The following is an 18,007-nucleotide window of genomic DNA, read 5'->3' on the forward strand; positions in this document are numbered from 1 at the left end:
AAAGTAAATGAAAGAAAAAAAGAAATAAGATCAAAGCTCTGGTAACAATATTTTTAATATTGTTAAAAAGATACTAGCAAGATAAATTTAATAGCATTAAAAATAATCATAAATAATGAGCGAAAATGGACCTAAAGTTCTGTCCTAAAAGGAACACTTTCCAACTTTGTGATTTTAAAAAGTAATATGTGATAAGTGTTAAGGTAGCGTGTGGTATTATAATAATTATTATTTTTAATGTATTTTTTATTTGAAAATATAAAAAAATAATATATTTTTATTTTTAAAATTTATTTTTAAAATTAATTATTTTTAAAATATTTAAAAACATAAAAAGTCTAATTTTAAAAAATAATAATAATTTTTTTAAAAAAAACATGTCCACAATAACAAAGCAGTTCCTTAATTTTTTGTTACCATTTTTAGTTTTAGTTTTTTTTTTTATATATATATATAACTAGTGCTAATTGTTTTTTTAAAAAAACTATTCATCGACACCCCATGAAATTCCCACCCCCTCTCAGCAATCACCGCGTACTCGCGCTCTCTCCCGCCCCAATCACAAGCACTCACGCGCGTGCACTACCTTTTGCATTTCACATCCCAAAAAACCCTCACCAAATCCCACACCTATAAAATCCCACCTTAGATCCTCTGTCCCTTTATACAATCCGCACCAAAATGGCAGCCACCACCCCTACCGCCGCTTCCAACCTCCTCATCACCAAGAAAAATTTCTCCTCCCTCTCTCTCATTTCCACCAACAAACTCCCCACCTTCTCCCCCCTTCATACATCCTCACGCAGACAACTTTTCATAGTCCTCTCCGCAAGCCTAAACTCAAAACCAACAGTCTTGGTAGCAGAAAAACTAGGAGAAGCGGGCATAAACCTTTTGAAAGATTTTGCAAACGTTGACTGTTCTTACAATCTAAGCCCAGATGAACTTTGTACCAAGATCTCACTTTGTGACGCCCTTATTGTACGTAGTGGAACTAAAGTCAGTCGTGAAGTTTTTGAATCTTCTGGTGGTAGATTAAAGGTTGTTGGTAGAGCTGGTGTTGGTATTGATAATGTTGATCTTGCTGCCGCAACTGAACATGGATGTTTGGTTGTCAATGCTCCTACTGCCAATACCATTGCTGCTGCTGAACATGGAATTGCTTTGTTGGCTGCTATGGCGAGAAATGTTGCTCAGGCTGATGCCTCTGTTAAAGCTGGTAATCAATTGCTTGCATTTTATTTATTTTTCGTGTTTGATTGAGTTTGTTGAGTGGTTAAAGGTTTTAAAAAATATGGGTTTTGATTAAAAAGCTGGGATTTTGGATAGTTTGGTTAGTAAAAGTACATTCCTTCTGAAGCGATGCTGTTTTTAGGTACTCTCGGTTAAGGGTGGATCTGGGTTTGTTATGCTTTGTTTTTTCCTTTTCCTTTTTTTTTTCTCGGTGAGATCTGGTTTGCATGTGGTCTTTTATATGCTTAAGAGATTAATTATGGATACTTTAGTCTCTTAAAAGATCAAATAAGCTGATGATTCAAAACATACTTAACATGCACGCAACTGAAGATGTTTATTTTGCATATCCAGGAAAGATAGTGGTGTGGTGGGTTTAGGAAGGGTTTAAGGATAATGAGTTTTAGAGAAACATGTAAAAGAAACAAATGTCAAAGGAAGATTCGAACAAAAACATTGACATAAGTCAGGTGGCTGTTTCTTTTTTAGTATATAACTTTAAATACTGGTCAAGGAAAGTTATGGTTAAACTATGTCCTTTTGACTGCACAACATCTTTTCGTAATGGCTATGACATGTTTATGGTTAAGTGGATATATTAAATGGACATCATGAGATTGAGTTTTTCCATGAATGCTATTATTTGTTTCTGGTGCAAATTTTGTTAATTCGTAACGACTTTTTCAACGGGACAATTGGATTTGATATACTGTCTAGAAGCACTTATTTCAAATTTTTCTTGATTAATGTAGGAAAGTGGCAGAGGAACAAATATGTGGGCGTGTCACTTGTTGGGAAAACGCTTGCTGTTATGGGATTTGGAAAGGTTGGATCAGAAGTTGCTAGGCGTGCCAAGGGGCTTGGCATGCATGTAATTGCTCACGATCCATATGCCCCAGCAGACCGCGCTCGTGCAATTGGTGTGGAGCTTGTGAGCTTTGATGAAGCCTTAGCAACTGCAGATTTCATCTCCTTGCACATGCCACTTACTCCTGCTACAGCGAAGATCCTCAATGATGAGACTTTTGTGAAGATGAAGAAAGGAGTTAGAATTGTCAATGTTGCTCGTGGAGGAGTGATTGATGAAGATGCCCTGGTAAGGGCTTTGGATGCTGGGATTGTTGCTCAGGCAGCGCTTGATGTTTTCACTGTGGAACCCCCACCACAAGACAGCAAGTTGGTGCAGCATGAGAGGGTCACTGTGACCCCACATCTTGGTGCTAGTACTATGGAAGCTCAGGTGTGGTTACCGGTCACATACTAACAAACATGTTGCTTTTTTCCTTTACCATGGCATGAAACAAAATTCCTGTTTAATGTGCAGGAAGGGGTTGCTATTGAAATAGCAGAAGCTGTTGTCGGAGCCTTGAAAGGGGAGCTTGCGTCCACTGCAGTCAATGCACCAATGGTGCCTGCTGAGGTATTTTTACAAACTTAGGTCATCTTTAATTCAATTTAATTCATACAGCTTTTCTGGTCATAAGAAATTAAGGAACACAATCTTTTCCCTTGCCATTGCTTTTACTCCCTTGCAGGTTCTGACTGAGCTGAAACCATTTGTTGAGCTTGCTGAGAAACTTGGGAGACTGGCTGTCCAGCTAGTGTCAGGTGGGAGTGGTGTGAAAGATGTAAAAGTGACTTATGCTTCTGCTAGGGCTCCTGATGACCTTGACACCAGGGTGCTCCGTGCCATGATTACCAAGGGTCTGATTGAACCCATATCCAGTGTTTTTGTGAACTTGGTTAATGCTGATTTCAGTGCTAAACAGAGGGGACTAAGAATAAGTGAAGAACGCATTCTTCAAGATGGTTCACCTGAGAGTCCACTTGACTTTATCCAGGTTCAAGTCGCCAATGTGGAATCAAAATTCGCCAGTGCCATATCAGAGACAGGGGAGATTAAGGTTGAGGGACGAGTGAAGGATGGAATTCCTCATTTGACCAGGGTTGGATCTTTTGAGGTGGATGTGAGCTTGGAAGGTAGCATTATACTCTGCCGACAAGTTGATCAGCCTGGTATGATTGGCAAGGTGGGAAGCGTATTAGGAGAGCAGAATGTCAATGTCAGCTTCATGAGTGTCGGAAGGATAGCTCCACGGAAGCAAGCTGTCATGGCAATTGGAGTTGATGAGCAACCCAGCAAAGAAACTTTGAAAAAGATAGGTGATATCCCGGCCGTTGAAGAGTTTGTTTTCCTTAAGTTATAGGGTGGCTATGTCATTTTGCTACATTTTTTTTTTTATATAGTAATTGTATTCGAAGGGGTAGCAAAACTTCATTATAGTGGCCGATTTTGATGAGTGTTGCCTAGTAGGCAGCTTAGGGGAGGGGAATGAATAATCAGAGGTTTGAGACTGAGATTGTGAATGTACTTTATGGAGGCAAGCATGCCTCTTAAATCTTAGTTCAGCTTTCTTTTCATCTTGAATGTCCTAATGAATGAGATAGTTTCTTGAATGTTTTATCGATTCTTGTGCCTTTTATGTCTCGCTTATTACTCGTTTTAGATTTGCGATTTGCCTCGACAATGTTTGCCCCATAATTAATACTCGCATGGGGCCACCGTATTTCTGATCTGTCATTATCAGTCATTTGAATGGTTTTATTTTTGTTTGTTTGTTTGTTTATATATATATATATATTTTTTAGCTTGAAGTTATTTGAATTTTTATTTTAAAAATAATTTTTTTAAAAAATATACTATTTTAATTTTTTTTTTTAAAAAACCTTTAAAATATAATAACATTGTTTTTTGTTTTGATTAATTAGACCAACTCGTTAACATGTGGAAAACAAATAAAAAAAAAAAATCAATCCAAAATTAATGGGTTAAAATTCAATTTTTTTTTTTTTTGATAAAATGCTATTGTTTTGACTTTTTTTTTTTATAAAGAAATTTAAATGATGTCACATGCTCAGTGTGATCTAATCGAAATTGTTCTAAAGAACAAAAGATGTTTTTGGCTTCTACTAGGTCGAAGGCAGGCATAATGTGATCCGTCGACGACATGTATCTAATGAAATCGTATCTAATTCATATTCGCTCGTTCAAGTGCTCAGAACTGTTTAACATCAGGGAACCCATTTGCCGTTCGGGTTTATCACCAGTTTAATCTGATGCGAATGGCCACATCCCTTTAAAGCCAGTGAACCATCAGAGACCGAGTTCTTGAGTTTATGAACCTGAGAGGAAAGGAAGGTCTGCTAGAGTTGTTGGCAGGGAGATGCTGAAGTTATGAACAGCTAAATAGGCAGCAATGCCAGCAGCATAACCAGCAAAAGCAAAACCACTCACCTGAAAGAAGATGACGAGTTCCTTTACTCAAAAGAAGAAAAATATGTTGACTAGGAATGCCATTCATCCGGAACATACCTTCCGCAGGTACCAAAAGAAGTCCACCTTTTCCATCCCCATAAAAGCAACTCCAGCGGCGGAGCCAATAACTAGCATGGAACCACCAGTTCCAGCACAAAATGCAATTAACTGCCAAAATTCATGATCTTGCGGGAAAGAGGAGAGATCGTACATTCCCATTGTTGCTGCAACCAGTGGAACATTGTCTATAATTGCTGATCCAACTCCTATTGCACTTGCAATCAGTTCAAAATTTGGAATATGTGCATCAAGGTAATTTGCTAGTTCACGAAGAAGCCCTGCTGCCTCCAGACTGCGAAAAATATATTATTCAAAATTATTATAACCAAGAAAACCACAACCTTCTACCTTCCAGAGTTCCAGTGGCACTATAGATTTTCCATGAGAAAATATATAGAAAGGTGGAACACTGTATTTGCAAAATGAAGAAGAATACAAGTCACTAATCAAACTTAGAAACATCAGTCAAAAACCCAAATCTTGACAGGACACAAAATTCAAAGTAAAATTAATGCGGGACAAATTGTAAGCACAAAGTACAAACATGGAACCGGAAAATCCATGCATTGTTTGCATGTATACCTGCTCACAGATAAAAGGATTCCAAGGAAGAAAAGGGCTCCTTGAGTGTCAATCCGCGATAGAGCCTGTGGTACTTTTAACCTTTGCCTTTCTGATTCGCCATAATGAATAGCATCCGTGAGAATCCAAAGAACTCCAAGCCCAAGCAGCATACCCATGAAAGGAGGCAATCCAGTCAGGGCCTTGAACACAGGAACAAAAATTAAAGCTCCAACACCCACAGAGAAAACAAGCTGTCCTCGAGGAGCCATCTGCTCAGATGCCAGAACATTCGGCAAGTCCTGTCCCTTTCCGTTTACTTCACTGAATGGAACATGAGAAACACATTTCAGTCATCCATAATATATGAATATAAACTAAATCTTTCAGAGCTCTAATTCTTATTTTTCTCTAATGCGTCAAGAAGAATAGTACCTGGTCAGGGACAATAGAGACAGTGGGACAGCTAGAGAAACAGCAGAGGGTACAAGCAAGCCCTGCAAGCAAAGGTGAAGTGTTTTTTAATTGATCTTGTTTGGTTAAATTTTCTCAAAGAACTGAGGCATGCCATTTCCAAGCTTTAAATTGACATGCATGACAATCTATCAATTGTAGCACAAATTCCAAGCGCATTCCAAGCGCTTCTCCATCTATATGTAAAATGTAATGTGAGGTTGGTTCAGGAAGAAAAAAAAGTGTAAGATGAGATCAAATGAAAAACATTTTTTCTCATCACAAGACCTTGTTGAGGTATCAAAATTATGTCCACCAGAAAGGAATAAAACTTATCCAGTCATTTTGATTTGAACCCCCAAGTTAACCAGTCTATTTCAGGGTAAATCATGTGTGCATTTGATGCATGATATATTTCCCTGCCAATGGTGCATTTTAGCCTATTCGCCACTGAATCCAGCTCTATACTAGGGAATACATTAAAACAAATCATGGGGATGGACAACGGAAAATGAAAAGACCTTCATGGTTGGCAATGTGGATATCTGCCCATGTATCCATAGCATGGTGGTTGTAACATCACCAATTGGAGTCCATGCACCACCAGCATTTGCTGCAATCACAACAACAGCTCCAAGAAGCCTGTAAGCAACCCATATATGTAAATGGAGCTCTACTGAGCTTAAGAAGTTTTCCGAGTTAAAAAAAGGAGGAATTCCCAAAAATAAATGGCACTTCAATGAAGTAAGAATGCAAACACAACATTTTCCCCTCTATGGAAAGAAAAGGAATGGGAAGATCACTAGTAAGTACATTAAGATCCCAGCTTTTCTCGTTTAACTATGTCATCTCAATAATCTATCAAGCAATGCCATTATGCAGATGCATTTGGGGCTTCTCTTCTTACTAGAAATGCTGAAACTCTATATTCAGGTTCTGACAAATCAAGGTTCGACACCATTCTAGGATCATCCATGTCTTTTCTTCACTCTCTTTCTTTTCTGGTTGGAATATCATCTAGTCACAGGGGAAAAAAGATCCACATAGCCAACCCTGACTAGTTTGGGATTTAGGCTCGATTGTCTGTCTCTTCTTTATTCAAATTCCAAATCTAACGTAATGGTTCAAACTTATCCAAATTTCTACAACTTTTGATAAATTTTTCATACAAGAATCCTAGTCATCCTAAATAGAATAGATTTTAAGGGAGTGTACTTTCAGAAAATAGCGTGCTAGTTTTTTTTTTTTCCTGCACATCACATCTCTATTCTAAATTATTTCTCTGTAGAAAGATAAGTAAAAAACACATATGCCCAAAGAAAACAGTTCTCATTTTAATTATTGAACATGTTTTCATAATTAATTCATCTTCAGAAAATTTCCTATAAAATTGGAAAAATTGCCACAACTAAACACATCCTAATTTTGTTAAGGTGGTGTTAAACATGGAAACATCCAGAACTTGCCTAAGTCAGTAAAAATCTAATAACATTTTCAACGAATCATGGTAGCTATATGAAACCAGGAATTTAAGTCAGGATGAGAGACTAATATCAAGCTATATTCTACAATATTCTCAATAGGAAGAGGATAAGTTCGTAAGAATTCCAGCACATACTTGCGGTATTCTGATGGAGGTACTAGTTTCCTCAATAAAGAAACCATGACAATAGTAGATGTCAGGTTGTCGAGGACTGAACTAAGGAAAAATGTCACAAAACCAACCTGCAAGATCCAACAATTACTGGTCACAAACAATTCATATGGAACCATGACACAATAATTATGAGGATAATAGAGAAATTCCAAAACAGAAAAATAATCAGAACTAAAAACTAATCATTTTAGACCATAACTATTAGTCCTTCGAGTAACTACATAACAGAGGAGTAGACGCTGCCTTAAATGGAAAAAAAATTTGATTTTTTGAATTGGTATATAACTGTAAGATATTGAACCACAAGAAAAAATTATCATGCAACCAGCTGCCTCCTCATCGAATAATGTCTAATCTATCAAACATTTGAAACAAAGGACTTGTCAGTATGCCCATGACAGAAGAGATACAGCACTAACCACCCAAAGAAGAGTCCTTGGCTTTCGAGTGGTTATATTGTCTGTAACCAGCTTAAATCCTTGATGTGCATCAACTATCTCTACAATGGTCATTGCACCAAGCAGGAAAAATACTATTTCACTGACTTCTGCAGAAGCATGTGTCAGCTCTGAAACAGCTATATCAGGTGAAGGAGCCTGCAGTGCACAAGATTATAATTACAAATATTTAATCAAGAAGGCATGCATTTCAGATAAAAAAAAAAAAAGGAACTTAAATATAGAATCTAATTAAAAAATGAACTTAAATATAGAAGCGAAATCAGTTTGGGTAAATAAGCAAAGAGTATGAATCTTACCCCAATGCTTCTTATTACCCATAAACTCACAGCCATCAATAATCCCACTCCACTTTTATTGAAGGCTAGAGACTCTTCAAAGATAATGCCTGCATATCCTATTCCAAAAAGCAATGCCATAGCAAGATCCTGTCTCAGCAAAATCATCAAGTAAACTACCAGCTTACCATTTTCATATAACCTTTCATAATATGTCTGGATGCAAATGTTGATAATTTTTTATTTAATTAAAAAACCTGTACACAAGATAAAGATAAACCTGATTGGCAGCCACCCAAGAATGGTTGATTGCCACCGCCCCTGTTCCAGCTGCAGCAAAAATTGCAAGAGCTTTCACCAAATCAGTTTTTGGCTGGTAGTTGGCTTCAAAATCTCGGGAGCTTGTTTCATCAAGTGAGCACAAAGGGTCACATGATACAGATATTTGTTCCAGCTCCTGATTACATGCTAAAGGGTCAATAACAAGCCTGACCGTTAGCATTGAATGTGAAAAGATACCGATAAATTATAACAGCGTTTTCAATAACAAAAACAATATTGATTCTTGTGTTACAAAAAAAATAGATCCAAAGCAACAAATTAGACTACATTCAATATTTCAAGTACAAGTAAAGCCCATTGAACATTTTCAATAAACTTTCCACTTGCCTAGCCACGAAGAAAGAGAAATCTGCAGACCGCATCTACCTTTAAAGATATAAGCTAAAACGAGACCATTTATTATCCATTGCAAAATTCATTGTACGCGACAAAATTAACATTTGAAGATAGCACTTCCCAGCAATAATGGCAGTCCCATATTAATAGATTAAACAAACACATTCATAAGAAATGCAAAAGCTGGGCGGAAAAAATTTATAAATTTCGTTTTCCAGTAATCCGAGAGCACTTCATTCACACAAAACCAAATTCACATACATAATATGCCAAAACCTAAAATTCCAATCCACCAGCTAGCAAAACAAGTAAAGGGGCCCTCAAAAAAACTGAGACTTTAAGGAAAATGAAACATAAAAAAGAACCTGAAGCTGTTTATCAATGTTGAGCTGTTGACCTTGTTGCTCATTTGAAGGATAAGAAGGTGGAGGTGATGACGACGACCCTTTAGCCTTGTCTTGAGCTCTAGCAAGTAGTTCATTACCAAGAGTTCTTGAACCTCTCAATTTACACAAAGATGAACCAAAACAAGACTTACAAGGTAGTGACGATAGATGGGTGGAAGATAGAGAATGGAATGATTGTTTCTTGAATCGGTTTGTTATGTGTAAGTGGTGTGTCCCATTTGAGAAGGATGCCATTAAAGCTATATACTTTGAACAAGATTTTGACGATTAGAGAAGGGAAGAGGTTGTGTTTGGTTCAGTGCAAAGCTAATGATTGCCCGTTACATCGAGGGGCGAGATTTTGAGCTGTTTTTTTTTTATAGATAATATGGAAAGTTTGGAAACGAAATGGCTTGTTGACAGGATTCCATCACGGGAGTGGAAAATCCACTGAGGAGACATGCTGATACAACGACTTGTCGTTATTTGGATTTTTTATTTTTTCGTTGCAAGTGATTTTATTGTCCACAAGGAAAGGGCTTGTTTGGGTTTACCTAAGTAAAATAATTATTTAAAAAAACTCCCTCATTCATATTAATTCCATTCTATATACTTTGAATTTGGATTCATGTTAAATTATCTTTTCGTTTCTAGTTTGATATGCTTAAAAATTTTATATTCACCTTATAACGTAATTTTTACAAGTTTTGCAGATAACATGGCGTTTGTTTTTGTGATAATAATTATTTTTCAAAGTATTTTTTATTTTAAAATACATTAAAATTATTTTTTATTTTTTAGAATTTATTTTTGACATAGCATATTAAAAAAATATAAAAAATAATTTTTTTAAAATAAAAAATTTTAAATTTCAATATAGAATGATGTTTGGACTGTGTTAATCAATATCACCTAAATCTTGGAAAGCTAAATAACATAGGGTTTTTATTGCAACTCTAGACACAAATTATTATATATTGTGACAATGAAATTTACTTAAGTATGATGTGTAATTAAAAGGAATATGAGGGGCATTTTAGTATTATCATGATGTCTTTTCTATTATTTATTCAAATAGCTACTGGCGTGTGTTCCACACGCCCTAGCAAATAAGCCGTGTCCGCACCATTAAAGAGGTGTGTAAAAGCTCTTTTTCATTAGTCAATTTTGGTCATTTGTCATCAAGATAGATGAGCAAATGTGTCATTTTCCACATGATGCGACGCATGTAAATATATTATGGTTGGATTGATATTAATGATCGATTATTTGTGTTTTTTTTTTTTTTTTTGGTTTCTCTTACAACTAAAATGCACATTTATCCTCTATTTATTTGGGTTTGACATGATCACCAGACCCAAATATATTAGGTATGGCTTGGCCGCTAGGCCCAAGAGCTTATCGGAATAAAAATAATAATTAAAATTTTTGTTTACGATATAGTTTAAATATTATTTTTATAAAAAAATAAAAAAAAATATAAAAAAGTTAATTAAGATTTCGTTTATGATATTTGAAGGGTAGTTTATTTATGTATATATAAAAAATAATAAATAATAATTTATAAAGTTAATTAGGATTTATGTTTAGATATTTCAAGGGTAGTTTATTTTTGTATATATAAAAAATAACAAAATATTTTAAAAAGTTAATTAGGATTTCTATTTAGGATACAATTATAGTTTAAATGTTTTTTTTTTAAATAATTAGAATTTTTATTTAGGATATTTTAAGGATAATTAATTTTTATTTATGAAAAAATAAACAAAATTTATAAAAACAATTATTAAAGATACATCAAGGGTAAAAGAAAATATTTTTTTTATATAAAAAAAATCTAACTAGAGATAACCTCTAGATCCAAATCTATTAGGTCTATTAAGCCTGTTCAACAAAAAAAAAAAATTAAAATATGTACTAATAGTGTTTTTTTTTTAAAATATTGATCCACTAGAGCGGGGACAGTATGCTATTATTACACTGGCGAACTGTCTCATTATTCCATGAGAATGAGTAACTAGAATATGAGAACTATACCAAGACGACATGCCGTTAAATTCTACAACGACAAACTTTGTCTATCCATGTTACACGTCTCACAAATATGTCTGGTCATCTTCAACCGCCACTAAAAGTTCAGAGTAGGATAGCAGATTACTACAGTAAGGTAGTGTGGCGCGCTTCACAAATTTTCTCCTTCTCAAAATCACCACACCATGGCAGCACTAGCTCAAGTCTCTGCTTCTCTCTCCCTCTCCATTCACGGTACACTCTCCTTTCTCTGTGCTAGTCTTCAAGTTTTTATGTTGAATGAAATTTAATGTCCTTTGTGAAATGTTGATGTTGCAGATGTTAGTGCTGTTAGGCCATCAAGAACCCGCCTTCCCGTTTCTCGATTACCCACTTCTAGTCTTGCACGAAATGGGACTGCTTTCGCTACTGGTTCTCCACTCTGTAAGGATTTCATTCGTTTCATGTCTCTTGTCATCAATTACTTGCTTTGCACTTGTTCCTTAATTGACACCCTATTTTAGCTAGCTGTGTGTTCAAAGTTCCAGTCTTCTATCTTCATCATTTAGTATAAAAGGCAGCAATTTTTTATTTATTTTTATTGATGTCCATCGAAGTGAGTACAAAATGGGTTTTAAATTTAATTGGGCAAGAGATTGAAAAAAAAAGAAAAAAGAAATTTAAAGAGTACTTATGGAAGCACACTTGGTGTTATTGGTTTAGATTCACAGCTTTGTGGGAATTAACAGCCAGGTAGAGTTATCATTTTCTTGTGTTTGTGACCGAGTCAAGAAACTGGTGCTTTCTTGATATATTGCTTCTACCTGTATGTTCAAGATAATCTGAAATAATTCACCCAGTCAGCGAAATTATCCTGACATCCACAAGATGTGAGCTTTGAGCTTTAAATTTGAACGAACCTCAGTAGATGCAATGAGGTTTTTGTTGTGTTATCAAGGGTGAATGCGAAGTTAGTGGCTGTCTGAATTTAAATCGTAATGTGGTCTGTTTTTGCCATTTTTCTTGTTGTGTGTTTTTATTTTTGCCAAGAAGTCGTTCCACGAGTAGTTTTTAACTTTAATCGAACTGCTGAATGTACCTATGCAGTTCCAAATGTTCCTTTCTTATCCTTTATCTTATTGGCAAACAAAGAAAAATTAAAAGTGTAGGGAACTCATACTCAATTTCTACTTTAGTGATATCAAGAACTTCTCGTCAGAAAAAGGCTGCAGGGAGAGCAGCATTTTTTTCTGTAAGATGTCAGAAAAGTACCCAGGAGGGCAGCGGTGTTGATGTATGGATTGGACGGCTTGCAATGGTTGGCTTTGCTGGGGTCATTAGTGTTGAAATCGCTACAGGAAAGGGACTTTTGGAGGTATGACATGTATTAATTATGAGCTTCAATGTCTCGAAAAACAAAGGGCTTCCTATCATTTTTAAAAAGCACTCAGTCCTCCTGTCAATAATTCATTATGCAACACGGTATTAATACACTGTAATATGTAAGACTTCAAAACTTCTGACATGCAGCTTGTACTAAATTGTGATTGCCTATACTATATGATAATGATTCTACTTTGTTGATTAGACTATCAAACTTTGAAATAAAATGTATTTAGTGTTCCCTATTCGTATCCAATACTACTATTTCTCAAAACCAAGGAAATAACTTCCTTTTGTGATCATGAAAGTTATGTTAAAACACTGGCAGACTCTTCAGCAATGATGACCACAATTCCACACTGCAACTAGTAATTATGAATTGATTCCCATGTAATGGAGCTTGGCTTTATCTTAGAGGTTTAGGCACTTGAGCCAAGAAAGTGCTTGATGCTACGTATGACTGATTGCAGTTATCAATTTTGGAGCCAATTTATTCAAGTGTGATTTAATTATTGATGGAATAATTGGTAAACGTGAACAATTGCTTATCAAATCCATGTCCATTTTGCTTTTGCAGAATTTTGGACTCACAGCCCCCTTGCCTACGGTGGCCTTGGCAGTAACTGGATTGATGGGTGTTTTGACAGCTGTGTTTATCTTCCAATCGGCCTCTGAGAATTGATTACACTTAGGTTGTGTTTTGTGTTTGTAAAGCTTGTGATTCTGAAGATATCGGTGTTACACTTTTTGTTCATAGGTTCCGATGTTGGCATAGTTGAAACTGTAAAAGTCATGTCAATCTTTATTTGTTCAAAGCATTTTCATCCGAGGTGTTAACGTTTTTCTTACTTTCAAGTTGAAAATAAACTGGCTGGATATTATTTGATGGTATCAGATCAGCTTCCATACAAGGGATATCTTGGACTGACCGAGTTACAAGGACAAGCCCTTATTATGATAATAAAACGTTTTTTACTTGAAGAAGCGCTGTTCCCAATGCTTATCAAAGGCTCTTTTATTCTATTCCTGTCCGCTGCAAACAGATGTGACTATATGTCTTTATAAAGCTCAGATATAATCTGTTCGGCATCCAGATGACGGGGAAATAGAACCAGAACCACCTCCACTCGTCACATATGGTTATATCCTATGAAATGGCAGCAGCTACAGATAGAAGAGCAACAAAGCAAATGAACTCCATTCCTTACTTATTCAGAATTTATTCGTTTTGCCTTTTTCATGCAAAATCCCTTGCCAGCTATTTACGTAAGCATAAAAGATCTCTCCTGCTATATTCTTTACTCTTCCATAAGTGTTTTTCATATTTCATCATATCCTGTTCCATGCATCTTCTATCATCATTAAAAGATCTCTTCCTCGGTGCAACAATTAAGCACTTCTTTTTTCTACCCCGATACATCTGTGTTTCTTAGGTTTCAACTAACTTTAGTATGGGCGCAACCATATCCCGACTTGCAAGAAGATTCCTTCCGAAGACTGGAATTAGGATTCTCATGGTGGGGCTTGATGCATCTGGGAAAACAACCATTCTGTACAAACTAAAGCTGGGAGAAATTGTTCTTACAGTACCTACAATTGGTATCTACCCCTATAAACTCTCCCCTTTCCATGATGAAACTGGCTTGGATCTATCTTTCAATGGGTGTTTAATTCAATATCTTTCTTGGCTATCTCTCACAGTTGTCTATCCCTTCAAATGCTGCATGTGCCTAGGCCGACCATAAGACTTGTGCTCCCAGCCAGAAAATCCAACTGGTGATAATCCTCGGCAAAGCATTGTAGTATATACTAGATAGACAGCACACGTTAGAAAACAGTATCCCCTTTGTTTAATACTTTAATCAGCTTTACAAAACAACTTATTCTTCTGCTCCTGTTTCATTTATTCCTCGGACTTCCAACAAAATATAGCAGTGTTTTGAGGATCTTCTGCTAGCTGCTGCTTCTTTGTTTGACAGAATGATTCATTTTCTGATCTCTTGATGGATAGTATGGTTTTCACTTTTGAGTTTGCTTAGTTTGTTTAGCATACCTATTTGCTTTGGCCCAGGTTTTAATGTGGAGACGGTGGTGTACAAAAATATAAGCTTCACCGTATGGGATGTAGGAGGACAACAAAAGGTACAAGCTTAGTGCTATTTTATTAATTAAAGAAGAGAGTTTGCTGAATGTTTACTCGAGCAACTATAGTCTTTTTTGAATGATTTGCTGCAAAACAGATTCGGCCTCTATGGAGATACTACTTTCAGAATTCCCACGGACTCATCTTTGTTGTGGACAGCAATGATAGGGGGAGAATTTCAGAAGCTCGCAATGAGCTACATCGCATTCTATCTGATGTTAGTAATATCCATCTACCAAAAATTAAAGTTCCTTTTCCTGGGTGTTATGAACTCCCAATTTTGAGAGGCAAAGAAAGGATAATTGAGAAAATAAAAGGAGAACGAATGAACTAAAGATCCTGTTTCTTAGAAATCCAGATGATTTTCATTTCCTATATATGCTACTCCTTTTCTATGAGATTCTTCATATGCTGTGTAGTCTCGTTAAATCTAAACGAGTGTGCACATTTTCTATTCATTTTGCAGATCGAACTAAAGGATGCCATCCTGCTTGTCTTTGCCAACAAGCAGGATGTTCCGAATGCTATGTCTGTTTCTGAGGTTACTGATAAGCTTGGACTACCTACTCTTAAACAGCATCGCTGGCAAGTCAATGTGTCATGTTCTTAGATTGGAGCTTGTCTCCTTTTCTCATTTCACTCTTTTTCCTTTGTCGCAGCATGCGTGCCAACAATTGCTCAGCTTATTTGGATTACTTTCTGCAGGTACATTCAAAGCTCTTCTGCCACTTCAGGACGTGGACTATACGAAGGTCTGGACTGGCTATCTAACAATATCTCTTACAAGGCAGCATAACATTAGAAATCATTCCCGATTTCTGCAGGAAAACTGAAGGGACGTTTAAGGTTGCAGCTTCATCTTCCTTGCCAAATCGGATAGATCACAATTATTGCACGCTCGGAGGGCGCTCAACACGAATCTTGTAACATCCCCAACTATTTTGAGTTGCAATTTCAGAATCTCCTGTTTTTCACTCATCAGTTACAAAGTGAGGAGATGGCAGGAGAATCTATCAAGTACATTAGAACCTACTCGTGCGCATTGTACATGTTCTGTTTTAGTGTAGTATCACTGTAAAGAGCCACTGTGAAGCAGTATTCCCACAGAATGTATTTAGCTCGGTGCCCTAAATATGACCATTGTGAATGTAATAGGTCCAAAAATAGAAATGGAAGGCAGTGAGGAATATGATTGACCATTCAATTTTCATTAAAATCTGAATGCTCGGATGCATCTGTGTCATCGTTGCACTTCCAGCTGGAAAGTAATTATTCAGGGCATAATGCAGAAGGCTACAACAAAAGGAAATGCATCCACAAATTACAAATTGTTAAGTTAAATGAGTTCAGAAATGGAGGTTCAATCCAGAGAGGGAGCATCCTATAGGACTGACCACTTGATTACAAGTTTCAACACAATTAAACATGCACGGGCAGCGATAACCAAAAATTTTGAGTGAAGGAATTTTCAGGATATGATATGGACATGACGACTCATCAAAATAGAAAATCAGAAATCCATAGACTGAGGCGTAGTTAAGGATTTCGACTTTTTCCCCTTTACTTTCTTCCCTCCATTTTTGTTCATCTTTTTCTTTGGCTTCTCCTCCGCAACAGGTTGTGTGCTCAGTAAGTGTTGATGAATGGATCCGAGGGGGTCTGCCTGGAAAGCTGGATGGTTAAGAACCATACTTAATTGTTTCCCTTCCTTCAATCTGATAGGAGAAAACCAGTTATCACACAGCTAAGATTCAATAAAGGTAATGTAAAGGTAAAGAAGAACATCTCTATGAGATAGCAAACAAGGAAATGAAGCACACACATTAGTTTTTGCCTTGATTTAGAATTCAATTTAAACTCGGCAGCGGGTTTTGATTGCTGAGGAGACTTCAACTCAGGGAGGAATTCTGTGAGGGTAGAGAGGTCATATGCTTTCAATTTCTTTTGTCGGCTCCGAAGCTTTTTCTTCTGAATGATCAGGAATTGTTTGTTTAGTTCATGATATAATAAGGCAGAAACTAATAAGATCCCAACAATAAAAATGAAGGAAGAACATTCCATAGTGAGGCATGGACACCAAGAGCCTATAAAAACTCCAATTGACATTTGCAGAAACATAGGTTTTCAATGCTGACTAATTTGCAAAGCCGTAAACACTAGATCAAGTTATACATTCCAATCAGTGCTCAAGAATAAAAACCCAATTAAAACAAGCACAAACATTTATCAAACCTCTCAGGTTATCATAAGTAGTAATCCTCGATGAAAATAAGAGATCTAGAGACTGCCCCATCATTTAAAAACATCAAAAGGACATAATTGCAACTAATAAAAAAACGCACATGAAGAATCTTCTTCAGAACTCAAACAACTGAAACATTCCACTGATAAGCCATCTGAAACTATGTAATAGAGATACCATGGTTATATAGAAGACTTCTGAGTATAATTTCTACGAATTCGGCAATTTACAGAAGCACAATCTAGACCCGTGTAAATCCCATTATAACCAGGAAAAAACTATACTATTCTGAGACAACTAAAGTGAAAACTACGATCGGTTACCTTAGTAATAGATTTTTGAGCAGTCAAAACAGAAACTGTATCTCTGACCTCTGCATTGAAAAGCAAATACAAGAAATATAATAGAGGATAGAGCTAGGAAAAAGAAGAGGAACAATTAGTTAATTAAAAAGGAAAAAACATAATTAACACTCACTGCTATAGAACTGAACCTTCTTCTCGAATTTACGGTCCGCTTTAGACGCAGCATCTTGTCTGCAAACATAAAATAAAATAAAAAATCAAAAGAGCACCAGTCATTAATAAAAAGAAGAAGAAGAAGAAGAAGAAGAAGGGAAATTACGCACCTTGACTTTCCCATAACTGAAGGTTCGAAGTTACAATTCAAGAGTTGTTAAAGATATTATAAGGAACGCTAGAGAAAATTAATGTCTGAAAGCAAATTAAAGTTGTCTAGGGTTTTATCAGTTTAGCAGAAGATAAATAGTTAAATACAACTAAGGAACACAAGTTGCCGAGTCTCTGAGACAGAAAACTAAACTAAAACCCAGAGAGGATGAGGCAAGTTAGTAGCCTCGGACCCGTGAGAGTTGCGCCCGTATTACGTGATACGGGTTGTAGAGTCATCAAAGGCCCATTAGATTTCTGGGCTGATTATTAGGTTTAGTTTTAACAGTTATGGATCAGGTAGATATATATCTTGGCCCTTTCAGCCCAAGATCGCAACTCCAATTTCTCTCTGAATTTTTTAACGCCTTCATCGGATTATTTTGCCATTTCCAGCTCCTTTTTTTCTCTCCAAGGTATTCCAGATTATGGCGCATGACTAATTCCTCAAGGTTCTATCATAAAAATTAAAATACAAAAG

At 36.2% G+C, this 18,007-nt stretch overlaps 5 protein-coding genes across 6 annotated transcripts; 3 read left to right on the forward strand and 2 right to left on the reverse strand.

Annotated features, from left to right (window-relative positions):
* The first annotated feature begins 602 nt into the window (after nt 1–602).
* Nucleotides 603–3,701, forward strand: LOC118059174 (D-3-phosphoglycerate dehydrogenase 1, chloroplastic). The gene is made up of 4 exons (XM_035072025.2): nt 603–1,219; nt 1,986–2,473; nt 2,558–2,653; nt 2,769–3,701. The coding sequence occupies exons 1-4, from the start codon at nt 682–684 to the stop codon at nt 3,438–3,440; spliced, it is 1,794 nt and encodes a 597-aa protein (XP_034927916.1). The 5' UTR covers nt 603–681; the 3' UTR covers nt 3,441–3,701.
* A 477-nt stretch (nt 3,702–4,178) lies between these two features.
* On the reverse strand, nt 4,179–9,503 carry LOC118059175 (sodium/proton antiporter 1). 2 transcript variants are annotated; one of them, XM_035072026.2, is made up of 10 exons: nt 9,060–9,503; nt 8,297–8,473; nt 8,038–8,166; nt 7,700–7,876; nt 7,242–7,348; nt 6,145–6,265; nt 5,606–5,667; nt 5,192–5,494; nt 4,607–4,901; nt 4,179–4,528 (listed from the first exon to the last, which is right to left on the reverse strand). In XM_035072026.2, exons 1-10 carry the CDS (start codon nt 9,333–9,335, stop codon nt 4,409–4,411), a joined length of 1,767 nt encoding a protein of 588 aa, XP_034927917.1. In that variant the 5' UTR covers nt 9,336–9,503; the 3' UTR covers nt 4,179–4,408. The 2 variants fall into 2 exon arrangements, with proteins under 2 accessions (XP_034927917.1, XP_034927919.1); XM_035072028.2 differs by having other exon boundaries at nt 8,297–8,484; nt 9,060–9,193.
* A 1,650-nt stretch (nt 9,504–11,153) lies between these two features.
* On the forward strand, nt 11,154–13,367 carry LOC118059179 (stress enhanced protein 1, chloroplastic). The gene is made up of 4 exons (XM_035072031.2): nt 11,154–11,345; nt 11,430–11,534; nt 12,287–12,465; nt 13,051–13,367. The coding sequence occupies exons 1-4, from the start codon at nt 11,297–11,299 to the stop codon at nt 13,153–13,155; spliced, it is 438 nt and encodes a 145-aa protein (XP_034927922.1). The 5' UTR covers nt 11,154–11,296; the 3' UTR covers nt 13,156–13,367.
* A 75-nt stretch (nt 13,368–13,442) lies between these two features.
* LOC118059177 (ADP-ribosylation factor 1) lies at nt 13,443–15,805 on the forward strand. The gene is made up of 5 exons (XM_035072029.2): nt 13,443–14,072; nt 14,545–14,615; nt 14,714–14,833; nt 15,083–15,201; nt 15,322–15,805. The coding sequence occupies exons 1-5, from the start codon at nt 13,925–13,927 to the stop codon at nt 15,410–15,412; spliced, it is 549 nt and encodes a 182-aa protein (XP_034927920.1). The 5' UTR covers nt 13,443–13,924; the 3' UTR covers nt 15,413–15,805.
* A 105-nt stretch (nt 15,806–15,910) lies between these two features.
* LOC118059178 (uncharacterized) lies at nt 15,911–17,674 on the reverse strand. The gene is made up of 5 exons (XM_035072030.2): nt 17,487–17,674; nt 17,336–17,394; nt 17,182–17,231; nt 16,439–16,584; nt 15,911–16,331 (listed from the first exon to the last, which is right to left on the reverse strand). Exons 1-5 carry the CDS (start codon nt 17,498–17,500, stop codon nt 16,127–16,129), a joined length of 474 nt encoding a protein of 157 aa, XP_034927921.1. The 5' UTR covers nt 17,501–17,674; the 3' UTR covers nt 15,911–16,126.
* Between the last annotated feature and the right edge of the window lie 333 nt (nt 17,675–18,007).

The sequence above is a fragment of the Populus alba genome, chromosome 9 (genome assembly GCF_005239225.2).
Source record: "Populus alba chromosome 9, ASM523922v2, whole genome shotgun sequence".
Taxonomy (NCBI): Eukaryota; Viridiplantae; Streptophyta; class Magnoliopsida; order Malpighiales; family Salicaceae; genus Populus; species Populus alba.

Excerpts from the sequence above, each read along its gene's own strand:
- LOC118059177 (XM_035072029.2), top strand. The coding sequence starts at position 13,925 with ATGGGCGCAACCATATCCCGACTTGCAAGAAGATTCCTTCCGAAGACT. Across the intron at positions 14,073-14,544 it reads TCTTACAGTACCTACAATTG|GTTTTAATGTGGAGACGGTG; the intron begins GTATCTACCCCT and ends GCTTTGGCCCAG. Across the intron at positions 14,834-15,082 it reads TACATCGCATTCTATCTGAT|ATCGAACTAAAGGATGCCAT; the intron begins GTTAGTAATATC and ends TTCATTTTGCAG.
- LOC118059178 (XM_035072030.2), bottom strand. Across the intron at positions 17,232-17,335 it reads GAAGGTTCAGTTCTATAGCA|AGGTCAGAGATACAGTTTCT; the intron begins GTGAGTGTTAAT and ends TTTTCAATGCAG. Across the intron at positions 16,585-17,181 it reads CTCAAAAATCTATTACTAAG|AAGAAAAAGCTTCGGAGCCG; the intron begins GTAACCGATCGT and ends CTGATCATTCAG.
- LOC118059179 (XM_035072031.2), top strand. The coding sequence starts at position 11,297 with ATGGCAGCACTAGCTCAAGTCTCTGCTTCTCTCTCCCTCTCCATTCAC. Across the intron at positions 11,346-11,429 it reads TCTCTCCCTCTCCATTCACG|ATGTTAGTGCTGTTAGGCCA; the intron begins GTACACTCTCCT and ends TTGATGTTGCAG. Across the intron at positions 12,466-13,050 it reads CAGGAAAGGGACTTTTGGAG|AATTTTGGACTCACAGCCCC; the intron begins GTATGACATGTA and ends TTGCTTTTGCAG.
- LOC118059174 (XM_035072025.2), top strand. The coding sequence starts at position 682 with ATGGCAGCCACCACCCCTACCGCCGCTTCCAACCTCCTCATCACCAAG. Across the intron at positions 1,220-1,985 it reads TGATGCCTCTGTTAAAGCTG|GAAAGTGGCAGAGGAACAAA; the intron begins GTAATCAATTGC and ends TGATTAATGTAG. Across the intron at positions 2,474-2,557 it reads CTAGTACTATGGAAGCTCAG|GAAGGGGTTGCTATTGAAAT; the intron begins GTGTGGTTACCG and ends TTTAATGTGCAG.
- LOC118059175 (XM_035072026.2), bottom strand. The coding sequence starts at position 9,335 with ATGGCATCCTTCTCAAATGGGACACACCACTTACACATAACAAACCGA. Across the intron at positions 8,474-9,059 it reads ACATTGATAAACAGCTTCAG|GAGCTGGAACAAATATCTGT; the intron begins GTTCTTTTTTAT and ends GCATGTAATCAG. Across the intron at positions 6,266-7,241 it reads CCTCCATCAGAATACCGCAA|GCTTCTTGGAGCTGTTGTTG; the intron begins GTATGTGCTGGA and ends GGTTGCTTACAG.